The 27778-nt window shown below is 42.6% G+C and overlaps 1 protein-coding gene across 1 annotated transcript in view; it reads left to right on the top strand.

The window, feature by feature from the left end:
- ATXN10 (ataxin 10) overlaps positions 1-27778 on the top strand; it is a 129242-nt gene that overhangs the window by 8014 nt on the left and 93450 nt on the right. Inside the window, exons 2-3 of the mRNA XM_089680763.1 lie at positions 10016-10201; positions 21066-21148. Of these exons, the coding sequence (XP_089536889.1) occupies positions 10016-10201; positions 21066-21148 (269 nt within the window). The remainder of the gene's footprint in view (positions 1-10015; positions 10202-21065; positions 21149-27778) is intronic.

The raw sequence follows: 27778 nt of genomic DNA, 5'->3' as shown, positions 1-27778 counted from the left end.
TTTGGGCAAGGACACAGGGGCCCCATGATCCCCTGTTGCCCGTGGGCCCCATGAGTTGTCAGTCCGCCCCTGGGTTAGAGGTAATAGTGGGATAATGGGTAATATTCCCTATGAAAAATACATGTCTATTCACACAGATATAAGGGATTTGTTCTTTTTCTCTCTCCTCCTGACAGTTGTTAAAATCCAGTGATCCGGCTTTGTGATGTTGGGTTTGGTATTTATCCTTTTCATCCTCAAGATGGCGATCTATTTTCACACTGTGCATGTGCAGAAGTCAGTGTGGAAATGATGGCGTCATGAAATCATTTGCGTAGTGACGTGCGTGATGATGTCATTATGGCACATATTTGGCGGCCACTTTGGCCGGCCAAGTTATAAATAAGAGAGAAAACAAACAATAGATGCCATTTCCTCACCATGTGACCTGGAGATTATTTTTATTTTTGTTGCTCTTTATTATTTTTCTTTTCATGTTATATCACCCCTGATGAATCTCTGTCTTTGAGTGAAACATTTAGGGTTTCTTTTATTTGATTTTGGGAGCACTTTTTTCTATGGGAACACATGGTTAATTTTCCCCAAAGATTTTTGCTGGGGCAAGGAATATTGCACACACTGGTGCAAAACTTGGTGTTTCCTATAGCTAGTGAGGAATTTTTTGTGGCTATGGTGATATATGGGGCTTGTCCATTAGTGGTTCAAGTTACTGCCACATGGATGAGTGTACCCATGCTGCATGTCTTTAGTAAGACCGACTGTGTGGTCTATTACATTTTAGGAGGGATTGAAATTAGGCAGATGGGACAAGGATGATCCTTTGTTATCTGATAATATTAATGTACCTGCCTCCTCTATATATGTGACTCATCACAGGTGCTGGTCATCCCATGACAGTTTTTTTCTTTCTGTGGGATTTTTAATTTGACTTTATATCTGCAGACATGTATATATTGGCTGAAATAAGGTATTAAGATATCTGCTAATTATATGGATTACATATGTTGCTGTGTACCCTCCTTACTCTATAGGTTGATACAGTTGCAAGAAAAAATATGTGAACCCCTTGGGATTACGTGGAGTTTTGCATGAATTGGGCATAAAATGTGCTCTGAACGTCATCTAAGTCACAACAATAGAAGAACACAGTCTGCTGAACATAATGCTACACAAACATTAGATGTTTCCATGGTTTAATTGCACATAACATGTAAACATTCACAGTGCAGGGAGGAAAAAGTATGTGAGGCCCTAGCTTAATGACTTCTCCCAGAGCTAATTGGAACCAGGAGTAAGCCAACCTTGACTCCAATCAGGCCTTTATGGAAGAGTGGCAAGAAGAAAACCATTGTTGAAAAAAATCCATAAGAAGTCCCATTTGCAGTTTGTGAGAAGCCATACGGAGGACACAGAAAACATGTGGAAGAAGGTGCTCTGGTCTGATGACACCAAAATTAAAAATTTTGGCCTAAAAGCAAAATGCTAATGAGGTGGAAAACTAACACTGCACACCACCATGAACACACCATTCTCACCTTGAAACATAGTGGTGGCAGCATCATGTTGTGGGTATCTTTTGTTCAGCAGGGAAGAATTCTTCCTTTTAACATCAGAACAAACCTGGGAGACGTGCCCTTTTGCTTTGAAACTTGAGTACTTTAACCCTTTAACTTCCTTTCTGTTACCTCTTTGCTGTGCTGTTGTTCTCTGTATGTATGTATGTGTGTGTATATGTATGTATGTGTATATATATATATTACATCTTTTTTCTGTAAATATTTTTATTGCACCCTTTTGACCTTTTAGTAATAAATCTTTCCTTCTGAAAGTGTTGAACTGTTTCTATAGCTCTTTATTGCAACTTACGAATTCCTGCCTCTAAAAAAGCGCTGCTGTGATTGTTTAACCCTCTGTATAACCGGTCTGCGGTGACTGTGCTATACAGACGATTATCTCAACCATTATAGTGTTGTAGCTGATATAGCCAAGTTTTCTCTTTCTCTGTGCAAAAAGGAGGTGGTGGCAGTGTGAAGGGTTAATTGCGTAATTAACCTGATCCAGTAACAATCGCTCCCAGGCTGCCGGTACATCGATTGTGGTCCAATTAGCTGGAAAATCGTTGTGCAGGGTGCAGCTGGGCATGGCATTGTTACGCACATGACATCGTGGTTTTAGATTGGCTGGTCCTTTGGTCATGAGTTTGGTGAGAAGGTCAGGGGTCTGACGCCGCGTTCGTCACAGTACTAGGGTCGTCGGTTCGAATCCCAGCCATGGCACCACCTGCCTGGAGTTTGCATGTTCTCCCTGTGCCTGTGTGGGTTTCCTCTGGGTACTCCGGTTTCCTCCCACACTCCAAAGACATGCTGGTAGGTTAATTGGCTCCTGTCTAAATTGTCCCTAGGATGTGTATGTATGAATGTGAGTTATGGACCTTAGATTGTACGTCCCTTGAGGGTTAGGGACTGATGTGAATGTACAATATGTGTGTGTGTGTAAAGCGCTGCGTAAATGGTCGGTGCTATATAAGTACCTGAAATAAATAAACTCTTCTGGGAAGGCTGTCCACAAGGTTTAGGAGTGTGTCTAGGACTGTGGGCAGCACAGTGGCTAAATGGTTAGCACTTCCGTCTGGCAGAAGTAGTTTGAATGCCAACCACGGCACCACCTGCCTGGAGTTTGCATGTTCTCCCTGTGCCTGCGTGGGTTTCCTCCCATACTCTAAAGCCATGCTGGTAGGGTAATTGAATCTTGTCTAAATTGGCCCTAGTATGTGTATGTATGAATGTGAGTTAGGGACCTTAGATTGTACGCCCCGGGTTAGGGACTGATGTGAATGTACAATATATATGTAAACCGCTGCGGGAATTGACGGCACTATATAAGTACCTGAAATAATAATAGTCTATGGGAATGTTTGACCATTCTTCCAGAAGCGCATTTGTGAGGTCAAGCACTGGTGTCGGACAAGTACCGTTCTCCTGGCAACCGCCAAACCCAGGCACATCCATCGGATTGCCAGACATAGGAGCGTGATTCGTCACTCCAGAAAGCACATCTCCATTGCTCTAGAGTCCTGTGGTGGCATGCCTTACACCACTGCATCTGACGCTTTGCATTGCACTTGGTAATGTAAGGCTTGGATGCAGCTGCACGGCAATGGCAACCCATCCCATGAAGCTCTCTGCACACTGCTGTGCTGTTCTGAAGGCCACATGCAGTTTGGAGGTCTTTAGCTATTGACTCTGCAGACAGTTGGCGACTTCTGTGCGCATCAGCATGGGCTGACCCAGCTCTTTTACGTGGCCTACCCCGTTCTGTAATTTTTTGTGGCTGAATTGCTGTTGTTCCCAGTTGCTTCTACTTTGTTATAATACCACTAACCGCTTACCGTAGAATATTGAGTTGCAAGGAAATTTCACAGATGGACTTATTGCACAGGTGGCAACCTATCGCGGTACCAAGCTTCAGTTCACTGAGCTCCTGAGAGCGACCCATTCTTTCACAAATGTAGAAGCAGTCTGCATGCCTAGGTGCTTGATTTTATATACCTGAGGCCATGGAGGTGACTGAAACACCTTAAATGATTTGGAGGGGTGTCACAATACTTTTGGCAATATAGAGTGTGTGTGTGTGTTTGTCTATTTGGAGAATAAATTGGTGGGTTTTGCATTTTTTTTTAACACAGTATATGCGTAGAAGTTTTTCAAACAAATTTTTAGGGGAAAAATACACTTTTTTTGAATTGTAATGGGAAAAAAAATACAATACTAAATCCAATTTTTTGGTAAAATATAAAAGATGACGTTGGTCTGAGTAAATAGATACCAAACATGTCATGCTTTAAAATTGCTCACGCATAAGCTCACTCAAACAACATAAATTTTACTGTCCATAGGGGGCGCTTTGAAAGTCTTTTACAGTTCACCGCCTTAGATTTACAGAGGAGGTTTGGTGCTAGAATTGCTGCCCATGAGCTGACATTCTCGGTGATGCATCACATGTGTGGACTGAATGCTGTTTGCATGTGTGCAGGATCGACACATGCGTTTGCTTTTTTTGTGCGGGGAAAGGTATGCTTTATTAAAAAAACTAAATTATTTTAATACTGTCACTTTAATTTTTTTCTTTCTTTGATCACTTTTATTGCTGTCACAAGGAATGTAAGCATCCTGCAGCAATAGGCAGTCTCAAGTGCTATTACTTAAAAGCACTTGATCACACAACATCTGGGGAAACTGAAAGTGATATATGCTCATCGCTTCCTGTTTCCTATATCAGAGTGGAAGCACCAGATGGGCGATCGGGTGTCCTGGTGCAACAGGACAGCCCGCGGAAGGAGGGATGTCCCCTCCCGCTGCTTGTAAAAGCAATCCGGTGGCTAGTTAGCCACTTGGATTTATTTTACGAGAGCTGATCGTCAGCTCTAATTCCTGCTGCATTTAGTCTCTATGAAAGTTATAGAGTCTACAAGCTATGGCATATACTTTATATTTGAGACTAGACACATAGAAGGGCTCAAAATTCAAGGAGCACTTTTGGGCTTTCAAGGAGCATACTCAGAATTGCATCCAAAACGCATTCTGCTCCCGAGTATGGCACTACCACATGTGTGAGACTTCTTTTTTTTTTTTTCTGCCTCTAAATACCCTTCTATGTTAACCTACTGTATGTCCATGCATACATAGGCATTGCAGGAAGGTGCATTTAGGAGCAGAAATCGTAATGCACCAAAATCATGTTCAGGAGAGGAGCTCCTGGGCAGAAATAATATTCTGGCTGATGAAATGAATGAACACCCAAATGCTTGAGATCCTGAATTAGCCTAAATGTTTTTTAAAAATGTGGCTTTAGGGGCATTTTTAACACTACATTTCTCCTGGTAGGGTAAAGGCATTCAAAAGAGCCCAGGGTGCATGAGGCCTAATGCTTCTTCTCTTCCAAGGACCTGATGGTTTAAATTCTTTAGGGACATGACAGGGTCTCTTTAAGTTTATTACTACATGTCAAGATTCAAAACCACTTAAAGTGATTAAAAAAACCCAAATGTTATACTTACCTGCTCTGTGCAGTGGTTTTGCACAGAGCACCCCTATCCTTTTTCTTTTTGGTGCACTTAAGCAGGCTCACTCGTGAGCCACGCTCTGTGTGTCCATTCACACATGAAGCGTGGCTCGCCCTGCCCCCACTATCCTGATTGGCTTACTGGCTATGATTGACAGCAGCAGGAGCCAATGGCTCCCGCTGCTGTGTGAGCCAGTGAGTAGTGAGAGACCCCAAAGAGCTGCTGGTCTCATGCATGTCACTGGATTGAGATGGGTTTCAGGTAAGTATTGGTGGGGGGGGTGGGGTGGACTGGGAGGGGAGAGTTGTAACTGGAAGTTTTTTGAATGCCTTGAGCCTTTAGAATTACTTTAAAGGGTAAATTCACCTTTTGTAGCATATTACATGTTACACCCATATTTAGGGTGTACCATGTTACAAAAAGACCGGCCTCTGCACCCCCTGATCCCCTGCTTTGACCGCTAGCGGGGGGATCTTCTCCCCCCTTGCTAGCTGTTAAATTTTTTGAAACCGTGGCCGTGCGGGGCTCCACCCGCGTCGCTCATTCACAGTATTCTGTGAATGAGAACACTACAAGGTCCGACAGCCTTAGCGGCTGTTGGCTTGTAGTTGTCAATGAACTACCACCGCACTGTGGAGCGCCATGGTAGTTCATGAAGTCTTCCTATCAGTAAGTATCTGCTTGCCCGTACGAGGAGTGTGGGCACACAGATACACTGACAGGTCTGCGAAAGACCAGCATGATGGCATCAGTGATCTGCGGATCGGTGGTGCAATGCTTTACAGGCTCCAGAACCAAAAAATAATAAATGCACATTTTTTAGCTGAAAAAAAATGTGCATTTATTATTTTTTGTTAAAAGGTGAACTTATCCTTTTTAAAGTAAACTTTTCACAATCCTGGGCAGTTTAAATTGAGCATACAGTGTGGGAGTTAATATTTAATTCAATATTTAATTACAAGATCACTAAAGTTGTATAGAAAAAAACATTTTAGTTAAACTTTAGCTTTAAATAACCATGATAGATGCATAAGTATGCAGTATTGTGTACAATATATGCATTTATAATATAGCTAATTGAAATAATACCCTTGTCCTTAAAAGAGAAGCGTGGAAATCGAAAAAAACATAAATTTATACTTACCTAGATGGCTGCAGCATCGAATTTATGCTGCAGCTGTCTCCTGCCGCCTCTACGCTGAGAACTGAATGATCAAAGACTGCTGATCGCTCAGTTCTTGGTCTTCAGTGAGCAGAGAGAGCTCTGCCAGGACTGACAGATGACTGAGCTGTGAAACTGTGGAGGGGGCCATGAGTGGCTTGTTTAGGCTCTCATTGGTGTGCTGAGAGCCTGATTCAGCTGCTGGTCCATACGTATGGGTTGATTCTGACATTATTATCAGGATCCTTGCAGAGCTTGGACTGGCTCTGTGACATCAGCCGACAGCCGGATTTAGCCTGCTGATGGCTGAATCTGGGTCACAGGAGTGCAAAACTATGGGCAACCCTGTGACTCACAGGAGAAGTATATCCAAAAGAGCTTTGGCTATACTTCTTTAGAGTCTATGCACACTAGGGGCAGAAAAAAATGCCAAAACCTCTGGCAGAAAAAATTCTCATAGTGACTCGTATTGCACAAGAGTTTATGGGCCAGTTCACACCACATGCAGTCCAGTGTATTTTTTTTTCTGCATTAAAAAACGCATTGATAGTAGGTTACATGGTTTCCAATGTCCTAGTTCACACCAGTGCGGTAATTTCCAGTGCGTTCCAGAAAAAAGAAGTAAAACATGCTGCATTTTTTATGCACTGGAACGCACATGTCCGTATTTAAGTTTGAAGAAAAAGAGAGGGGAAAAAATGCATCACAAACTCACCGGAATGCATCAAAAACACGCATACAGAAACGCATCCAGACTGCATTTTTTCCCCCAAACCATTCCCCTCTGCTCATTTTTCAATGTACACTTGAAACCGCTAAACACTCCTAAATGCTGTGTTTATGTGTGTTTTTTATGAACGTCAAGCATTTTTTTTTTCTGCCTGAAATTTTCTCTCAAGAATGCATTGTGATGGGTTTTGGTTTTTTTCAGCCTGAAAATGCATGGACACGTGTAACATAGAGCTGTTTTTACAGACTGAAGAAAAAAACCACCTATATAAGCAGCATTTTTTTATCCCCTGTATGCATGGACCCTTAATGTATTTTAATAATCTTTGAGGAATGCATAAAGTGATACATTTGTGAAATTAAAATAACTGCTATAAAAACGTTTGCTCTATTGTAGCCCTCATGAGGGAGAATTTGTTCATAACCCCTGAAGTGCATTGACCGTCAAATCTTCATAGATACGTTTTGTTGTGACAAATAAATATCTGGGTTGATCCCTACAGCTTGATGCTTGCATTTTTTTGCTCAGCTATATTTCACTTATGACAGCGTTTCCTTTTTTTTGCTTTGGAGAAAAGCAATGCAAACCCAGGAGGAATTAATTGCATAGGGGCAGTGTCCCTAGTGGGGGTTAAACCCAGATCCTTAGTGCTGCAAGGCTAGTGCGTTAACCACAAAGCACCAGGTTGCCCTATTAAGAAAAATAACAAAATACGTTAATGTGGTACCAGATCACCAGTTTGGTGGCTCCATGCTGTTTTAGCAGTAAGCTTTTTATAAAACAAACTTTGATCTGTCAGTATTTTTGGCATCACTTGAGAAGCAATTAGCCTTTACTGCCTAGTAGCTGCTGTTTATTTTTATATACTTTTCATTGGGCAAAGTTTCCCTCTCCTGCTTTACTAATTTGAAATAATTGAGTGTTGCGTGCTGGGCAGTGGCAAACCACTAATGCCTTCAACGGAGTGTTTCAGCTCAGAGAGGAACAAAAGTGCTTCCAAAGTGTGGGATTTTGGGCTCGTGGCTCAGGTGGGAAAAAAACCCATGACCTTACTTTTCCGATTTCTGAATGTATTTTTACAACAGCCATTCTGTAAATAGGAATTAAGCTGTACCATGTGCTTTATTCATCTTCGTTCACCATATACGATCCTGTCTAGATGATCATGTGGTTGTTTTGTAGCTAGACTGCCCAACGCTGCATACTTTCTGCATTACAGTGTCTACCATTGCTTGGAATGGTTTTTAAAGTGGATCCATTAACTACATTCATATTAAAAGCAGCATTTTGGGTCAGTGGTTATTACTGAGACTTTGCAGTGCTGGGGTTCTGTGTCCAGTTGCCACCAGGGACATGATCAGTATGAAATTTGTTTAATATCCCAGCCAGTGTTTGTGTGGCTTTCCTCTGGATACTGTGGCTACTTCCCAGGTCTAAAAACATACTGGTAGGAAAATAAGCATCTTCTCTTAAAACTGATATCTAGGCAGAGGGAGGTGGCCCAGACCTAATAGGCTTGCGTCTCAGTTGCGTCTCCGTTAGTGTATAGGCGTATCTTTGGGCAATACCCTTTTTTTTTGGCTAGAATGCGGAAGAGTTAGGCTCTATCTTACGTTTTTATTACTGTCCGTGTCCCCACACAGACTGAGATAGAAAGGATGAGGAATCCAAAATTTTAGGTGTCCTCAAAACACATGGTAAAGGAATATCTTCCAATGGGAACAAGTGTCTAAGTGGGGAGTTTCCCTCACTTTGACAGATTTCCTTTAACTTCCTGTTGTGTTTCTAGGACAGGAAGTAAAGATAAATTTCCCTAATTGTGAGCTCTAATGAGCAGGGCCCTCTGTTTCCTCTTGTACCAAATTGTATTGTAACTGTAATGTCTACCTTCGTGTAAATCGCTGCGTAAACTGTTGGCGCTATATAAATCATATATATATTAATAATGTTACAAAAACCGTAAAAAACAAACTGGCAGGCGTTTTACTCTGTTACTCTATCCAAAATCAAAATAAAAGGTTTGGCTATACGTTCACTTTAGGTTATCTGAACAGACTTTTTGCCAGCTTGGGGGAACCGGTTTTCTTAATCCTACAATGCTGGAGACAGGCTCTTTTATATCTTGATCATTGGTTATATGCTGCCACCTTCAGGTGAGGATATTGCCAAGCAAGGTTATATTCCATCCCACTCCCAGCAATCCTTAGTTTTTTGCTAGTGTCCTCGGGTGTTATATGACCTTTTTCTTTTGAGAGCAGGTTTCTGGCTTATGATTGTGATTATATTGGAGGATTGAAGACTTTTTGTCTTGTACATGAAAAAATCCCTACCCATCCTCCAAAGGAGTGCTGTGATGTTTTCAGGAAGCTATGTACAGCACTTTTGGCAGCCTCTCCCACAAGCAATGCATAGAGAAGCACATAGACCCAGTGATGATGTCACATAGTCATGTGATAAGGCATGTAATTAAAGCAGAAAGGTTTGATTTAAAAATGTAATTCTCATGTTTATAATGGAGCATCTAGGGAAGGAAAAATACGCTATATGTAGATTCAAGTCATTCTAAAGGCAAACTGTTTTTTAAAATTACAACAAAAAAGATGGGATACTTGCCTGCCTTGTGCAATGGTATTGCACAGAGTGGTCTCTTGCCTCCTCTTTTGGAGTCCCTCGCTGGAACTGCCTGCTCCTCCTCTCCTCGACGCCATGTGCTGAGAGGGAACCCTTGTGTGTGTGCGCGCTCCTCCTGCTCCTGGGCCGTGTTTGTAGATAGAGACACACACCGTGGCTCAGCCCCCACTTTCTCCCTACCTGATTTGACTGACAGCAGCAGGAGCCTATGACTTCCACTGCTCTCATAGTCTCCCATGAGACCAGGGAGAGGGAGCAACACTGCTGCAGACTAGCAGAGCGCTGAATCAGTAAAGTAGACAGATAAGTAATTAGTTGGGGGAAGGACACCACAAGTAATATGTACTTTTTCCCCCTAATGCAGGGAACTAGCTTTTAGAACCACTTTAATCACATCTTGGAATGTACACTTTTTTCTTTTTTCTTCCAGAGAGAAAGCTGATGAAAAGATCTTCACAGTGCTCTTAAAGATTCTGTCTAGAGCTTTGTGTGAAATCCAGGCTAAAAGTGCAACATCTGACTCTTCTCTGGAGTGTTGGCTTGATTTGTGTGCTGAATGCTTCCGCTGTCTAAGGAATTCCTGTGTGCAATGTGCCCGAAATCAAAACACCATCAGGTAAATGTGCTTATTGTATCCATTTAGTAGCAGAAATGGTTACTTACTTACTCCATGGCACTACAGACTGACATTCATATCATCCATCCACACTTCCTTTACCTTTTCTGTGTTTTATAGAATGAACCAATTAATGCTGAGGAAGAACATTAGCACATATCGGAGAATAATATCTAAAAAAAACAAATCATAAACATAGTGCAGCACTAAACGAATAATTGCCAATATAATACATAAGTGACTATAAAATTCAAAATTCAATATGCAATATAGTGTCCAGAATATAGCCAATCAGATGGTGGTAGTTATTCCCACTGGTAAACGATGGACCGATTCTATATAACTCCCCGTGTGCATAAATCTGGAAATCCGGTGATGTGCGATCAAAGTAGATATGGAAAGATTGCCCACTCACTGGAAGCACAATCTTATTGCGCAAAGATCAGATAAACCAGGAGCAGGGGTTCCCTTGATGGTACAGCCTGGAGCAGGATCCTCTCCTCTGCAAATACGGGTAATAAAGATATCCCTCCTAAATGCCTTGGAACGGGTAAACTGTAGTGGGGTCTGGTCACTGGTTCCCTCCTCTAATCCAGGTAGTGCACCTGGGGCCTTTTTTGGGGTCTTGTGAACAGTGAGGGCAGGTGTACTGTGTCCTATGTTCTTCAAGGTATCAGGCAGAGTGTGGAGGATTACGCTGCTTACCTTCATGCACAGCTCTCTCAGAAATGGCTCTTTAATAATATCTGTTTTAAAAGTTTATTTTATTAAAACCCAAAACTTTTATATTTGATTTTGAATAGAATATAGAACTTTGTCAGATTTTTAATGCTGTCTGTGTCCTTGTTGAAGAGATTCAACTGCTCAGTTTATCCTGGTGACCATTGTCTCAGACAGAATGTGATGGGAAATCCAAAATGTTACTGTTGTACCCGGAACAAGAGAATGGGGGAAATCTTTCAATAGAGATACCAATTCTGATGACAGCTGTCTGAGAAGAGCTTTTTCCTTGCTTTAAAGTGGTTGTGAAGGCTGAAGGTTTTTTACCTTCATGCACAGAATGCATGAAGGTAAAAAACCTTCAGCCTTTACAACCACTTCTGTGTGCAGCAGTGGCCCCAGCCCCCTCAATACTTCCTCATCGTGATCCGGCGATGTGAATGCCAGCCTCGGCTGTCCTGAGTCTCTCCCTCCTCATTGGTTGAGACCGTAAGTGTGAGCCATTGACTCCTGCTGCTGTCAATCACAGCAAGTGAGCCAATGAGGAGAGGGGATGGGGCCAAGCCACGGCTACATGTGTGAATGGACACACGGAGCAACGGGTGCCCCCATAGCAAGCTGCTTGCTGTGGGGGACACCCAACAGATGGGAGGAGCCAGGAGAGCCTGCGGTGGACCCAGGAAGAGGAGGATTCAGTCTGCTCTGTGCAAAACCACTGCACACAGTAGGTAAGTATAGCATGTTTGTTATTTTACAAAAAAAAAAAAACATTTAGAATCGCTTTAAAGAGTTTTCCTCTCCTTTTTTTTGTCTACTGGACAGAAGGTGATGGGAAATCTCCCAACTAGGATACAAATGGGAAAGCATGACAGGGGCTGTCACTTAAAGTACAATTCCAGTCTACACCTAACTAGTCTTAAAAATGTTCCCCCCAACACCCATGTTGACTAACCTTTGTAAAAATATAAATGATACTTGCCTCTTTTCAGCCCACTCTTGGCAATACAACAATCCAGATAACTGATTTTGACCCTGCTTGGCCTGTTTCACAGACACTAATGCAGGCCATACATGGCTCGAGTGCCGAACAAATTTCTTTTCGAAAATCAAAACTAAGAATTTGTGTTCAAATTTCGCGCCATTAGTGGCCCGCAGCATTGGCCTATTTTTGTGCGGCCATCGAATTTGAGTGATCTGGCATGTTTGAATTTATTTTGAAAAAGAAACTAATTTCTAACCAATCATGGGTGAAATGCGCATGAGCTGTGACTTGGAAAGAAAAGAAGATTCCCAGTCACGAAAATTATTTTCTATAGCAACATGAGGTGAAATTGAAGGCTTGGTTGGTCAAATTTCAAAATCAATAGTGGCACCATTGGATTACAAAACGCACAAAATTTTCTAAAGAAAATTTGTTCAGAATCTGACCCATGTATGGTCTACATAAGGGGTTGATTTAATAAAACTGGAGAGTGCAAAATCTGGTGCAGCTGTGTATGGTAGCCAATCAGCTTCTAACTTCAGCTTGTTCATTTAGGCTTTAATGAGAAAAACGTGGAAGCTGATTAGTTTCTATGCAGAACTGCACCAAATTTTGCAGTCTGCAGCTTTAGTAAATCAACCCCTAAGGGTATACAGCAATACACCTAAGCCCCTGGTCACAGGTGCGATTTGGCATGCGATTTGCATGCCAGGCAACTTGCAAATCATATGCCGAGTCGAACCCTATTGTCAGCTATTAGAGCAGTCATATCGGTGCAGTTCCGACTTGGTCAGAGCCGCACCGATTTCAAAAGAAGTGCATGTACTACTTTTGTTGCGATTTGCATAGACATTTGTGTCAAATTGCAAATTGCAAGGAAATCGGCAGGTCACCCAATTGTGAAATTGTGCGACTTCACTGTAAGTCAAACGATTTCAAAATCGGGTTTGATATGACTGGGGTGTAAAGCCCAAACTTTATAGATGGGCAACTCCTATCCTCATATTCATTAGTGGTTCCAAATTATTCATGATTACTGCTGTAGGGGACTGACACAAAAAGATGCACTCTGCATCTTTTCAAATAACTATTTTCTGTTTATTTGGTGCAAATTAAGTTTTTTTCATGCACATGATTTTGTAGGTATGACATTAATATTACAATTGTACTTTTTATGGTAACAAGGGGCGTAACATAGGCAGGCTGAATTCTAATCAGGGCTCAAAAGAATGCAAATACATCTTCAAAACATTAGTGCTGTGTGCACAATGAGTGCAGTGTGCAATACATAGGCATATCCATATAAAATAGAATACAGTTACAGTGAAGCAAATAAGTATTTGATCCCCTGCTGATTTTGAATGTTTGCCCACTCGCAAAGAAATGATCAGTCTAAAAATCGAATGGTAGGTGTATTGTAACACTGAGAGACAGAATAACAACTAAAAATTCTAAAGAAATGCATGTCTAACAGATTATGCACTGATTTGCATGTTCATGAGGGAAATAAGTATTTGATTCCCCATCATTCAGCAGGATTTCTGGCTACCAGGTGTCTTTCATACAGGTAACAAGCTGAGATTAGAAGCAGTCTCAGGGAGTGCTGCTAATCTCATTTTGTTACCTGTATAAAAGACATCTGTCCACAGGAGCAATCAAACAATCAGATTCCAAACTCTCCACCATGGCAAAGACCAAAGAGCTGTCCAAGGATGTCAGGGACGAGATTGTAGACCTACACAAGGCTGGACTGGGCTTCCAAACTATCGCTAAGCAGCTTGGTGAGAAGGTGCCAAAAGTTGGTGCAATCATTCGCAAATGGAAGAAACACAAAACAACTGTCAGTCTCCCTAGGTCTGCTGCACTGTTAAATCTAAATTATAATTCGGCACTTATATTGATGGCAAGCTTGCAAAATATTTGGTTTTTATGATTAGTCATAATTAATATTAATATGTGTGAATGGTCTTTGACAAATGGTAGTATTTACTATTCTTCAATTATAGCTGGGACCAAAAGATATACAAGTTAAGCTGAGATAGTATATACCAGCTGAAGGTTGAATATACTATATTTAGGCATAAAGTATCTGGTAGTTATGTCAAGGTTATTAGGAGGACTCATTACATTATGTATTTTAATAGTATCTGTGTGTATTTAGTATACGTTTCTAACATTGATACATATATAGTTTAGTGATTATACATTGATATGTTCTTAAGCTATAATATTCTTTAAATATATAGCTGAGGGTTACGTCATTAGCTTATAATATTATTTACATCAGCATACATATGTTCCTGTCCATCAAACATCATATGTATAGCATCCCTTCCTTATATGAAATGGCTTTGCTAAGCAGTAATAATTTCCATAGAAGGTATTAAGATCACTAGCTATGACGTACATTTACCTCATAAAAGACCATGAGACATCGGACAAGAAGACTCTCACTCACACGCTACACGACACTCTTTCATACATAACACACACACACATGGCTGTTCATAAGAACTTTCTGAGATGCTGGAACAGGTGCTGCAAGACAAGAGATCATCATTAACGTCACTTCCGTCTTCTCTCTCGGACTCTGTGTTGGACAAGGACATGAGAATCGCACATGGCAAGGACAGCCATGGTGACTTTGTTTTAAACGTTTGCTTGTCATTTTTACAGTAGTTTTATCTACCTGGAACTGTTCATAATACGCTTTACATTGTCTATTTTACACCATTGTGTGATAGAATAAAATCACACTTCATTTTTTATTTCAATGGCTCTTTCATTCATAATCGCCTCAAGACACTAGAAGAAGTATTATATGTGTCTAAAAATCCAACATGCACCATGCAAGATCTCGCCTTGTGGAGTGTCAATGATCATGAGAACAGTGAGGAATTATCCCAGAACTACAATTATAATTGTCAATTATCTCCTGGCAGCTGGGACCACAGTCACCAAGAAAACAATTGGTAACGCACTACGCTGACAAGGATTGAAATGCTGCAATGCCCACAAGGTCCCTCTGCTCAAGAAAGCACATGTCTAGGCCCGTCCTGAAGTTTGCCACTGAACAGAGCAGAGGAGGACTGATTGAAAGTGTTGTGGTCAGATGAGACCAGAATCGAGCTATTTGTCATCAACTCAACTCGCCGTGTTTGGAGGAGGAGGAATGCTGCCTATGACCCCAAGAACACCATCCCAACTGTCAAACATGGCGGTGGAAACTTTCTGCTTTGTGGGTGTTTTTCTACTAAGGGGATAGGACAACTGCACCGCATCAAAGGGACGATGGACAGGGCAATGTACCATCAAATCTTGGGTGAGAACCTTCTTCCCTCAGCCAGGGCATTGAAAATGGATTGTGGATGGGTGTTCCAGCATGACAATGACCCAAAACACATGGCCAAGGCAACAAAGGAGTGGCTCAAGAAGAAGCACATTAAGGTCCTGGAGTGGCCTAGCCAGTCTCCAGACCTTAATCCGATTGAAAATCTGTAGAGGGAGCTGAAAGTTTGAGTTGCCAAACGTCAGCCACCAAACCTTAATGACTGGGAGAGGATCTGCCAAGAGGAGTGGGCCAAAATCCCTCCTGAAATGTGTGCAAACCTGGTGGCCAACTACAGGAAACGTCTGACCTCTGTGATTTCCTTCACTGTATATACAGAATGTACAATATATTTTACATCCAAAAATGTATGTACACACATTAAGGGTCTAACAAAATTGTACATTTTAAGTGTCTTACTTATGGCGTGTTTTTAAGCCCCATTGTTAGTATAAAAATCCCTTTCTGGAACATAGCTTTTTTAATCATTCAGATGCGTCCTACTGTCTTAGTCACAGCTATAGCTCTACAATCAGCAAAAGACATGCAAGTGTTGCTGTTGCAGAATTGTATTTGTGACTGAGGCAAGGGAGTATGTTGGACTGCTGTAGAGCATTCACTCCTTCCACACTACTATTGGCCCATCACTTTGATGGGTGGCCCCACTGACCAATAGAAATGTGCAGGAAGGGGTGAACAAGCTTGGACATCATCAGGAAGTGCCAGGAAGCTTTGCCACTAATAGTGACCTCTAGCTGGCTGCACTTTTTACCTGCAGTTAATCTTTTGTTTTTAGTTTCAAGACAGATTTTCTACAAATTTAACTTAAAAGCACTGATACTTTTAGAGAAATTGAGTACTATGCAGCCAAATGTTCTCTTTGTTGTTATGTTAGAGTTGAAGCAGAGTTCCATTCACACTGTCAAAAAATAAAAGTCAGCAGCTACAAAGACTGTAGCTTCTGACTTTTAAAAAGAGCCACTTACCTGTCCCATGATCCCATGATGTCCTCCCCGCTGCCTGTTTCACCAGCCATCTGGTGCTCCAGGTGCCGGCATCTTCAGTGTGGGCACCCGGCTGTGACAGCTTGCGGCTTCACAGCCCAGGTGCCCACTGCGCATGCACGAGTAGTGCTGTGCTCCCTGAATGGTCCCGTAGTCTTTTGGGACCTGTCGTGTCCCAGAAGACTACGGGAGGGAGCACAACCTTCGTTTCCGATCGCCTAGGCAATTGCAGCAGAAGTGGGAGAGGATACCTGTCAAATTCGGGTACCCGCTCCCTAACGGTGCCAATCCTTAATGGGGAGCGGGAGACCAGTCTTTAAAGCGGAACTTCCCCTTTTGGGTGGAGCTCCACTTTAAGAAAGGGACAGAATTTCATTTGTATATTTTCCAATCTAGTCATCTTGGGAACATTTAACAGATTAACTTTTGTTTTTAGTGTAATTTGTGATTTTTTTATTTTTTTTTTTATTTTTGTTATTGCGCAGATTTGTTCTTTAAGCTACGTAGCCTTCCGGTCATTTTACAGGTTAAAGGAAAGTCTTGAGTAAGCACAATCTCTGCTGCCAGGACCATGGCATATAGAGCCCTGCGCCAAATACTTGTATGTTCGTGTGGTTTCACTGTGTGGGGCTGAAGGCTCTCCCTTTAATTATGTCCAGAAAACTTGCATAATGTTACCACAAAGCTTTGGGAGCTGCACAGCAGATGTCACTGTAAAGGCTGGATGTCCTTGTTCTGTGTATATACTGGAAACCCTCTGCTTTGAACCGACATTGAAAAAAGTACTCTTCCAAGCACTGTCTTAATGTATATTGACCACCTAATGTAAATGTACATGCTGTTTGAGGGAGAACCCTCTCCCTATAGAAAAACTAAGGGCAGGGAAACATCTGCTTGACCTTGCACAAGGATACTGAGCACAAGAACCCATCTCTTTATTCACCCATTGGCGAGCATGGTGCACATGTTGTATAGTAGAGTGAATGGTTGGCTTGGTAAAAGGCTTCTACAATGTCAGAAATTATCTTATATTAAAGCGGAGTTCCACTCAAAAGGGGAAGTTACGCTTTAATGCTTTGTTCCCCGCTCCCCATTAAGGATTGGCACCTTTGGGGAGTGGGGGGGAGAGAATTTGACAGGTACCCTCTCCCACTTGCGCTGTGATTGCCTAGGCAATCGGAAGCAGAAATTGTCCTCCCCCCCCCCCCCCCCTCTCCGTAATATTCTGGGACACGTGACAGGTTCCAGAAGAGTACGGGGCCATTCATAAAGCGCAGCGCTTCTCACGCATATGCAGTGGGCACCCAGCTGTGAAGCCGCAAGCTGTTACAGCCGGGTGCCCACACTAAAGATGCTGGCACCAGGGAGAGAAGACCGCCGGTGAAACCAGCGGTGGTGAGGACACCGCTGGACTGAGGGACAGGTAAGTGGCTGTATTTTAAAAGTCAGCAGCTACAGTTTTTGTAGCTGCAGACTTTTTTTTTTTTTTTCCAGCTGGAACTCCGCTTTCAAATCAGGAGCATTACTTGATTTAGGACCTGTTCACATCATTGCATTTCACACAGTTATTCATTTTGAATGGCAGCTCAGCATATCCACAGAATGCGCTTGCACTACAGTGCACCACAAGTATTTAGTTTGCTGTGGTTGGGGAATAAAAAAAAGATCCACTTCCTCCTGTGTGACCTGTATGGGCTCCAGTAATGTGTTTTGCAGCACATGCATTACTCCCGTGCAAGGAGGGTGGCCCTAAATCATACTGTCTCTAGTATTAGTGGGGTTCTGGTGACTGCTGTCATAGAGAAACACATGGAAGTATTCAAATATTATCTTGTGTGTGGCTTACTCTTCTTTTGCTCAGCGTTTTGTGGCAGTGGAAGCCACCATATTTCTCTCAGTGCCAGCATAATTAAATAAAGGGGCTTCCAGGCTACACAAGGTGCCTGTACTTTGGAAACGTTCTTAGTTTCACCACTTTAGTTGCCTGACTGGTTCTCAAAACCACACACACGTTTGGGCCTCCTGCACGTGGGTGGCCGGGAGGCAGCAAAAACAACCATTTTGAGTTGTAGTTTTACTGACTCCCTACAAGCTACTTTACAACCTTTGGTTTACAGATTCAGTGCATTAATCCCATAGAAAATTTCTGTGTAGCAGACAGGATCACTTCCTGAATGTCTAACAGTGGCTTCTTAGCAGCATTCTGAAAAGCAATCCACTGCAGATTGATTTTCAGAGAGTATGAAGTGTGAATTTTAGCATCATGTTAACACATCATGTTATACTGGGCATACACTGATAGTTTGCTTTTTTTTTTGCAGCCTCCAAGCTGAAAGATAATAAAAAAAAAATAGCAGATTCCTCCATCCACACTGGATCCACTCTGCCTGTTGTATTGATTCAGATTAGATGCAGCCACATTCGGCCAACAGTTTTCCGACCATCGTTTTTTCAATTGAGGAATGTCAGGCAGGAAACAGCCAACAGGGCTACCTACCAAATTTCCAAATTTCATCTGGTTCCTCAGGGACCTCCTGAAATTTGTACAATGTGTATACATTTATATATATATATATATATACAGTCATGGCCGAAATTGTTGGCACCCTTGATATTTTTCCTGAAAATCAAGTATTTCACACAAAAAAGGTATTGCATTAACACATGTTTTGCTATACACATGTTTATTCCCTTTGTATGTATTGGAACAAATATAAAACAGAGGCAGAAAAGCAAATATGACATAATGTCACACAAAACCCCAAAAATGGGCTGGACAAAAGTATTGGCACCCTTAACTTAATATTTGGTTGCACACCCTTTGGAAAACATAACTGAAATCAGTCGCTTCCTATAACCATCAATAAGCTTCTGACACCTCTCACCCGGAATTTTGGACCACTCTTCCTTTGCAAACAGCTCCAGGTCTCTCTTATTGGAAGGACACCTTTTCCCAACAGCAATTTTAAGATCTCTCCACAGGTGTTCAATGGGATTTAGATCTGGGCTCATTGCTGGCCACTTCAGAACTCTCCAGCGCTTCTTTGCCATCCATTTCTGAGTGCTTTTTGACGTATGTTTGGGGTCATTGTCCTGCTGGAAGACCCAGGATCTTGGACGCAAACCCAGCTTTCTGACACTGGGCCCTACAGTGCGACCCAAAATCCTTTGGTAATCCTCAGATTTCATGATGCCTTGCACACAGTCAAGGCACCCAGTGCCAGAGGCAGCAAAACAACCCCAAAACATCATTGAACCTCCACCATATTTTACCGTAGGTACTGTGTTTTGTTCTTTGTAGGCCTCATTCCGTTTTCGGTAAACAGTAGAATGATGTGCTTTACCGAAAAGCTCTATCTTGGTCTCATCTGTCCACAAGACGTTTTCCCAGAAGGCTTTTGGCTTACTCAAGTACATTTTGGCAAACTGTAGTCTTGCTTTTTTATGTCTCTGTGTCAGCAGTGGGGTCCTCCTGGGTCTCCTGCCATAGCGTTTCATTTCATTTAAATGTCGACGGATAGTTCGCGCTGACACTGATGCTCCCTGAGCCTGCAGGACAGCTTGAATGTCTTTGGAACATGTTTGGGGCTGCTTATCCACCATCCGGACTATTCTGCGTTGCAATCTTTCATCAATTTTCCTCATCCGTCCACGACCAGGGAGATTAGCTACAGTGCCATGGGTTGCAAACTTCTTGATAATGTTGCGCACTGTGGACAAAGGCAAATCTAGTTCTCTGGAGATGGACTTGTAACCTTGAGATTGTTGATATTTTGCCACAATTTTGGTTCTCAGGTCCTCAGACAGTTCTCGTCTCCTCTTTCTGTTGTCCATGCTTAGTGTGGCACAGACAGACACACAATGCAAAGGTTAAGTGAACGTCTCTCCTTTTTATCTGCTTTCAGGTGTGATTTCTATATTGCCCACACCTGTTACTTGCCCCAGGTGAGTTTACAGGAGCATCACATGCTTGTAACATTCTTATTTATCCGCAGTTGTGAAAGGGTGCCAATACTTTTGTCCAGCCCATTTTTGGAGGTTTGTGTGACATTATGTCGAATTTGCTTTCTTTCCTCCCTTTTTTTGTTTTGTCCCAATACACACAAAGGGAATAAACATGTGTATAGCAAAACATGTGTTAATGCAATACGTTTCGTGAGAAATACATGATTTCCTGGAGAAATATCAAGGGTGCCAACAATTTCGGCCATGACTGTATATATATATATATATATATATATATATATATTTACAGTCACAATTTTGGTATAGCTTTTATAGGTAGTCTATAAATTTGAGCAGATTTGTGTTTGATAGACAGAAAAATGGTGGTAATAAGTTTCCCGAACCCTGAAGCAAACAAGAATGTTTGTGTTTTTTTTGTTTTGTTTTTTTCCAGATTATAGGAGTCTTTTAATGGTTTTGGAAGGTTCTTGATGAAGGTAAAAAACTGAAACTGTCTCCAAACGTCTAGTGGTGTCTGCCCTCACCTATTTCTTATTTCCAGAAAATCAAGTGCCTTGCTGCCTTTGGCAATAAACTATAGTTGCAATGGACTCTCTGTAACTCTCTCATTCAGACGTGGGGGAATTGGATATTTTGTAGTAGTGGCCTGAGGGGATATTTTTGCTGCCTATTATGGCATATCCATACCAAGTCCCAAATTCTAAGTGTAGTGGTAGTTGTGGGGGCAATGGGTGGACTTGCATTTATACTTTATGGAGAATCTGTCTTGGAAGTATGACAGTCATTTCCCTTTCATATGGAATAACTTGTTCAGTTTGTATAAGCTGTCTTTTCTTCTTTTTTTTTTTTTTTGTTATGTTACAGAAATGTGGGATTGATCGAGGAGACCATATCTCTTATCAAAGTGTTCAGCTCTTCAAGCAATTGTTCAGAGTCATTTTTAGTGGGTATGTACTTTGATTGGAAATAATCTGGTTGTGGAAATATTAAAGTGATATTAACCACTTCAATACCGAGCACTGTTACCCCCTTCCTGCCCAGGCTAATTTTCAGGTTTCAGCGCTCTCACACTTTGAATGAGAATTGCACGGTCATGCAACACTGTACCCAAACTAAATTTTTTATAATTTTGTTCACACAACTAGAGCTTTCTTTTGGTGGTATTTAATCACCACTGGGGTTTTTATTTTTTGCTAAATTAACAAATATAGACCACAAATTTGGAAAAAAAACCCCACATTTTTCTTTGTTTCTGCTATAAAAGTTTGCAAATATTTGTTCTTCATAAATTTAGGCCAAGATGTATACTGCTACATTTCATTGGTGAAAATAATCCAAATCAGTATTTATTATTTAGTCTGTAAGAAAGTTATAGAGTTCACAAACTATCGGATATATCTGAAAATTGATCAATCCTGAAGAACTGACAGCCAATCTAATTTCTTGAAGCCCAGAAATGTCAGAACAGTACAGATATTCCCCAAATTACCCCTTTTTGCAAAGTAGACAGTCCGATGTATTTCATAAAAGGCATGGCGACTTTTTTGAACTTGTAATTTTTTGTCAAATGAAGAAATTAAAATTATTTTCACAAACATTTTTACATACTGTCACCAGTGCAGTACAGCATCGTCTTATAACTGTTGTGGCGGTGATCAGGGACACTAACTGGTGACAGTAAGGGAAAAAACATTTTTTTTTCATATTACACTATGACCAAAGGTATAATGTTACCATAGTAACGTTGTACTACTTTGGGGAAGTGATCAATATATTTTTTGATATAAGCAAGCATTTATTTAACTGAATGAAATCAATTAATTCAGGTTTTTTTGTTGTGATTGGCCACGGCTAATCGCATGACACAGATGGACTGTGATTGGCCCAGCTAGTGCATGTGATCACTGTGACCATTCACAGCTAGACACACTTCTATACAATGGATGGCATGAAAGGAAGCCATCCATTGTTTACAACTGTCATGTGACCTGCTGTGATTGGTCACAGCAGGTCACATGGTACTGGCAGCGAGGTGGTACACAGATATGTTTTTAGCTGTGTCTGAGGTATACAGCCAGTTCCATATCTTGCCACAGCGTGGCCCTGTGGGCATGCACAAGACGCTATCCTGGAAGGACGTCATATGACGTCCTCCCTGACCGATGAAAGTCCCGCCTGGCTGTCTTTTTCCTATAGGCTGGGCGGGAAGTGGATAAACCCAAAACCAAAAATTTATAATATTGCAGCTTACCAATCATTTGATCTGGTGACTGCATCAGCTTCCTTTTTTTAGGCCTTTTCACCTGGTGATCTGTCCAGTCCGTCAGCCAGCCAGACACACATTAGCGAGACACCACTCTAGTTGAATGAGCACATGAAACAACACACAGAAGCTTTGTCAATTTTGGGGGTGGGAGTGTTAAATGTATTAGCAGATTTGAATACAATAACACGTTGAAGCCAAACTCCAGCTAACACCTTATAATCATTTGTAGCAAATTGTATTTTTTCCCTTTGGGGTAAAAGTTTTAAATGAACAAATAAAAGCTGATCATCTTATTCACCACTGACGGGTAAATGGAGCCAGTCCATTTACATGTCAATGGTAAATGGATTGGCTCAACTATATAAACTGATACATTCTGCTGGAGAGCTTAAACTCCTGAAAAACAGCAGAGTTGCTGGCTGAATCATCAAATGAAAATAGAAGAAAAAAAAGAGCCTATAAAAGAATACAGTTATCACATCTAAGGGTTGGTACGCTTGCTTTTGGGTTTAATACTGCTTTAAGCCAGTGATGCACATGACTTGATAGAGAGATCAAAAGTTAGATTCCATTTCATTTTTTTGTAGAAATGAGAAAGCATTCAAATACATAAAATAAAAACTTTCCCTTAACCTCAAGGAGATGGGTTAGAAATTGCCCAATCTGAACCTGGTAGAAAAATCTGTTTGCTTTTGAAGACATTAACATATCTTTTAGTTTTTGATTTGGTATTTGAATAAACTTTTTTTTTTTTTTTTTTAAATCAAGTAGTTTTTATTAAGATATTTTTGCAAGTCATATAATGTATCAACAAACAAACAAGCAAGAACATGATAGTTGAATAAACTTTACTGAAGCTGTCAATGTACTGTTGAGTTTCAGCATCATAATTAATTGAATTGTGGTGGTTGATTGAACTTGTGGGTGTGACGATTGTGGCGTCAGACCCCAGCCCTTATCACCAAACTCATGACCGAAGGGCTAGCCAATCTAAAACCTTGCTTTCTCGTGCGTAACAATGGCACGCCCAGCTGCACCCTGCACAAAGATTTTCCAGCTAATGGACCACAACCTGTGTGCCGGCAGCCTGGCAGCGATTGTTACTGGGTCAGGTTAATTACACAATTAACCCTTCATACTGCCACCACCTCCTTTTTGTACAGAGAAAGAGGAAACTCGGCAATATCAGCAATAACACCATGATTTTTGAATAATCGTCGATATACCACTGTCATCACATGCAGAGATATACCAAAGTTTAAAACACACACACAGTAGTGCTTTTCAGAGGCAGAGATTCTTAGTTTGCATTAAAGAGCTTTAGAAACAGTTCAACACTTTCAGAAAGTAAGATTTATTACTAAAAGGTCAAAAGTGTGCAATAAAAATATTTACAGAAAAAGATGTAGCCAATATATATCTAAATATACAGAAAGCAATAGCACAGCAAAGAGATAACAGAAAGCAGTTTAGAGGGATAAAGTACTTGCTGTCAGCCTTGGTTTTAAGCAGATCAGGTTTCAGAGCCAAAAGGATGCCTTATCTCCCAACGTTGGTTCCGATGTTAAAAGGGAGAATTCTTCAACTTCAACTCAGCTTAACCTAACTTAAACATCACAGCCTTTATCCAGGAACTCAGCAGGGTGTCTCCCTGAAGCAGAGAACCAATCGCCTCATTTGGGCTGGTGTGGCAGGCGGAGACCCAAACTATGACCAAAAATCCCTCTTAGCTTATATTATGGTTCGTAACTTACCCTGGATACATATAACATTCTATCCACGAGTAGGTTAATACGCAGAATCTTCTGCTAAAGTCTACATATGAAATATGTGTTCCTGCTTGGATGGTTAAGGAGATATAATTTTCTGCTCTCCTGTATATGCTAGCTAGGGGGTGTAATATACCAGGCAACTTGTCTTAAAGTGAGCCATCCCAATATGTGCTCCATGTTTATGTAATTATGTTATTTGAAGATATAAAATTATATAGAAAAGTGAGTTTTTAAATCTAAGTCTGTTTTTACGACTACCTGGAAAGTCTTTGAAGCGCCGTGGGGGCTGGTTTATGGTTTTACGATCGCTTCTCCAGCAAGAGTCTCGCAGACATAGGGGCACCAGCTAGTAAGGTTTATACCCATGACGCCCTACCAATGAGTTTGCTGCCTGTGATCTCTGTCATCATCCAGACCACATGTCACTCAACAGAGAGGGAGGGGGGATATCGGAGGAATCTGATTTGGGAGAGAGAGATACAAAATGGAGAAGTTTGGAGCAAAATGGATGACCACGTCCATATCTGTGTGCATGATTGCTACAATGGGGTATACTGCTTAGTTACTGGCAATTACTTGCAATAACGTTTTTTTTGCAATTTGAGGTAGATGAAAAGTAGTTGAAATTAGCTGAAAAAATGGCACATGTATTGTCAAATTTAGTGCCTAAGCTACAAAGGCAGTTTTAATATTGTGTTACTATGAAATGTAGGCATGCTGGCAGGAGGACAGAGCAGAGTGACTGAAAGATGAGCTGATTAGTCTGCTGCTTCTACTTTCACTGTCCAGATACAGGTTATGGGAGGGACAAGACCGGTAAGTTTTAATTAACTGCATCATAGAAAATCAGTTCTCCTCCACGGCCAGATAGGACTGTGCTGCATGGCAGGACGGTGTAATATTTAAAACTGGATGGACAGAAATAGAATGGAGTTGGTAAAATAGCTCTCTATTGTGTATTTCATCTCTCTATTTATCGGTTTGCCTTGTGTTTGGCTTTAATATACAACCATTCAGTTTTGGAGAGGTTTGGAGTGCGGCTTTGAATGAGTGCAGAGCAGTTAAACACAGCAGTTGAACTAAAGCAGGAGAACTTAAGCAGCAGGAAGACACAACAACAGCAAGAAACTCTACTGCATGCTGGACAGACTGCAAGGAAACATCTTTTACATACCTGAGTCCCACTCCATGTACCTTTTATATAATACACCCCTCTTCTCCTCTTCATATTACCATCCTCTGTTCCCAAATCTCATTTCTTTACCCCTCTGCTCCACCCCAAAACTTGTACATCTACCCCTCATTGCTATCATCTCCCTACTATTGCTTTCATCACCTCCCCAAAATGCCTCTTCCACTCCTCCTTCTCATTTTCCTCTCCTCTGTTCCCAAAATCCATTCACTATATCCCTCTGCTCCTCCCAAACATTTGTATATTGTGCCCTCACTGCTTCCCTCACCCCTCTATGGCACCCACCACCTCCTCCTATTACTCCACTCTCCCACTGACCCAAACACCTCCACTAGTAGTTTCTCACGCTCCTGCACATCCCGCTCCCATGCCACCTTTCTCACCCTTCTCCTCATAACCGCGGGGGACATCTCCCCGAATCCTGGCCCTCCACCACCTCCCTCACCCGCACAAAACCCTCCCGCCTCCACGTCCTGCCGCAACCCCCGCAACTTAGTATCTGTCCCCCTGCTCCCTAAAATCTCCTTCCCCGTTTTTCATGTGCACTCCTGAACGCCCGATCGGTGTGCAACAAGCTTACCGCCATCCACGACCTCTTTGTTTCCCGCTCCCTCAACCTCCTGGCGATTACGGAAACCTGGATCCAGCCCACTGACTCTACCTCCCCTGCTGCACTCTCCTACGGAGGTCTCACCTGGACCCACTCACCCAGGCCCAACGGTCGTAAAGGTGGTGGGGTTGGCCTGCTCCTGTCACCGCTGAGCACCTTCCGAGTCCTCCCAAACCCCCCCTCCCTATCCTTCTCCTCCTTCGAGGCCCACTGCGTCCGACTATTTTCCCCAACCCCCCTGAAGATTGCTGTGATATACCGCCTCCTGGATCCATACCCCGCTTCCTGGAAGACTTCTCCTCCTGGCTACCCTTCTTCCTCTCCTCTGAGCTACCCACTATCATCCTTGGGGATTTCAACATCCCTGTCAACCTCGATAACCCGGACACAGCCCGTCTCCTCCACTTAACCTCCTCCTTTGCACTTGCACAAGTGCATACAATCCACCACCCACTCCGACGGTAATATCCTTGATCTTGTCTTCTCCAACCGCTGCGCTCCCCACAACCTCACTAACACCCCCTTCCCTCTCTCTGACCACAACCTGATTACCTTCTCTATCTCCTCATCCTCCAACGCCTACTCCTCCAAATGTCACACTTCTACCAGCCGTAACCTCCGCAACCTTAACCCTGCCTCCCTCCACTCCGCAGCTGATCAACTCCACGACCGCATCCTCCCCCTGTCCTGCCCCGACTTGGCTATGACCGCCTACAACAATGCGCTGTCAACAGCCCTTGACTCACTAGCGCCTTTAACCACATGCAACATCAGACCCCGACTGCTCCAGCCCTGGCAGACTGATCACACCAAAACCCTCAAACGACACAGTCGTGCCCTGGAGCGACTATGGCGCAAAACCAAATCCCAACAAGCCTTCACCCGATACAAATCTGCCTTCCACACCTACACCTCCTCCCTCCATACTGCCAAACAAGCCTACTTCCTGACCCTCATCAAGGCCCTCTCCTCCAATCCTCGCCGACTCTTCTCCACCTTCAACTCTCTACTCTCGCCACCCCCACCTCCACCCAGCACCTCACTCACTGCCCTTGAGATTGCCAATCACTTCAAAAACAAGATTGACACAATTCGCAAGGACATTGCCGCAACTCACACGCCTTCTCAACCCGTCCCCTCTCACACAGCTACCCCCTCATCCCCCCTCCCCCTCGACATAACCCACAGGGACTTCGTCGCTGCTCAAACTCCCTCCAACCCCCTTCCCCCTCACTCAGCTACCCCCTCTTCACCCCTCTCCCACGGCCCCACCACTGCTCTGACCTCCTCTCCCACCCCACCCTACATTCCTCATACTGAAGCTCCCCCAACACTCCGCACCTTTGACCTTACTACCATCGAAGAAGTCTCCAAGATCCTCTCTGATGCCCACCTCACCACCTGCCCCCTCGACCCTATCCCCTCACAACTCCTACAACCTCCCTCCCCCTCCATCCTACGCTCCCTCACCCACATCTTCAATCTCTCCCTCTCCTCCGGCACTTTCCCTTCCCCTCTGAAACATGCACACATCACCCCCATACTTAAAAAGCCCTCCCTGGACCCCAATGACCCGAACAACCTCAGACCCATCTCCCTGCTCCCATTTACATCTAAACTCCTCGAGCGCCTAGTCTACACCCGCCTATGCTCTCACCTCAACGACAACAACCTCCTCGATCCCCTACAGTCCGGCTTCCGTCCCCTACACTCCACCGAAACTGCCTTACTCAAACT

The sequence above is a fragment of the Staurois parvus genome, unplaced genomic scaffold, assembly GCF_062004578.1.
Source record: "Staurois parvus isolate SC_StPar_1 unplaced genomic scaffold, SC_StPar_1.0 ptg000249l, whole genome shotgun sequence".
NCBI classification, from domain to species: Eukaryota; Metazoa; Chordata; class Amphibia; order Anura; family Ranidae; genus Staurois; species Staurois parvus.
Note: the sequence above shows the minus strand (reverse complement) of the source record. Positions and strands in the feature narration are given on the sequence as shown.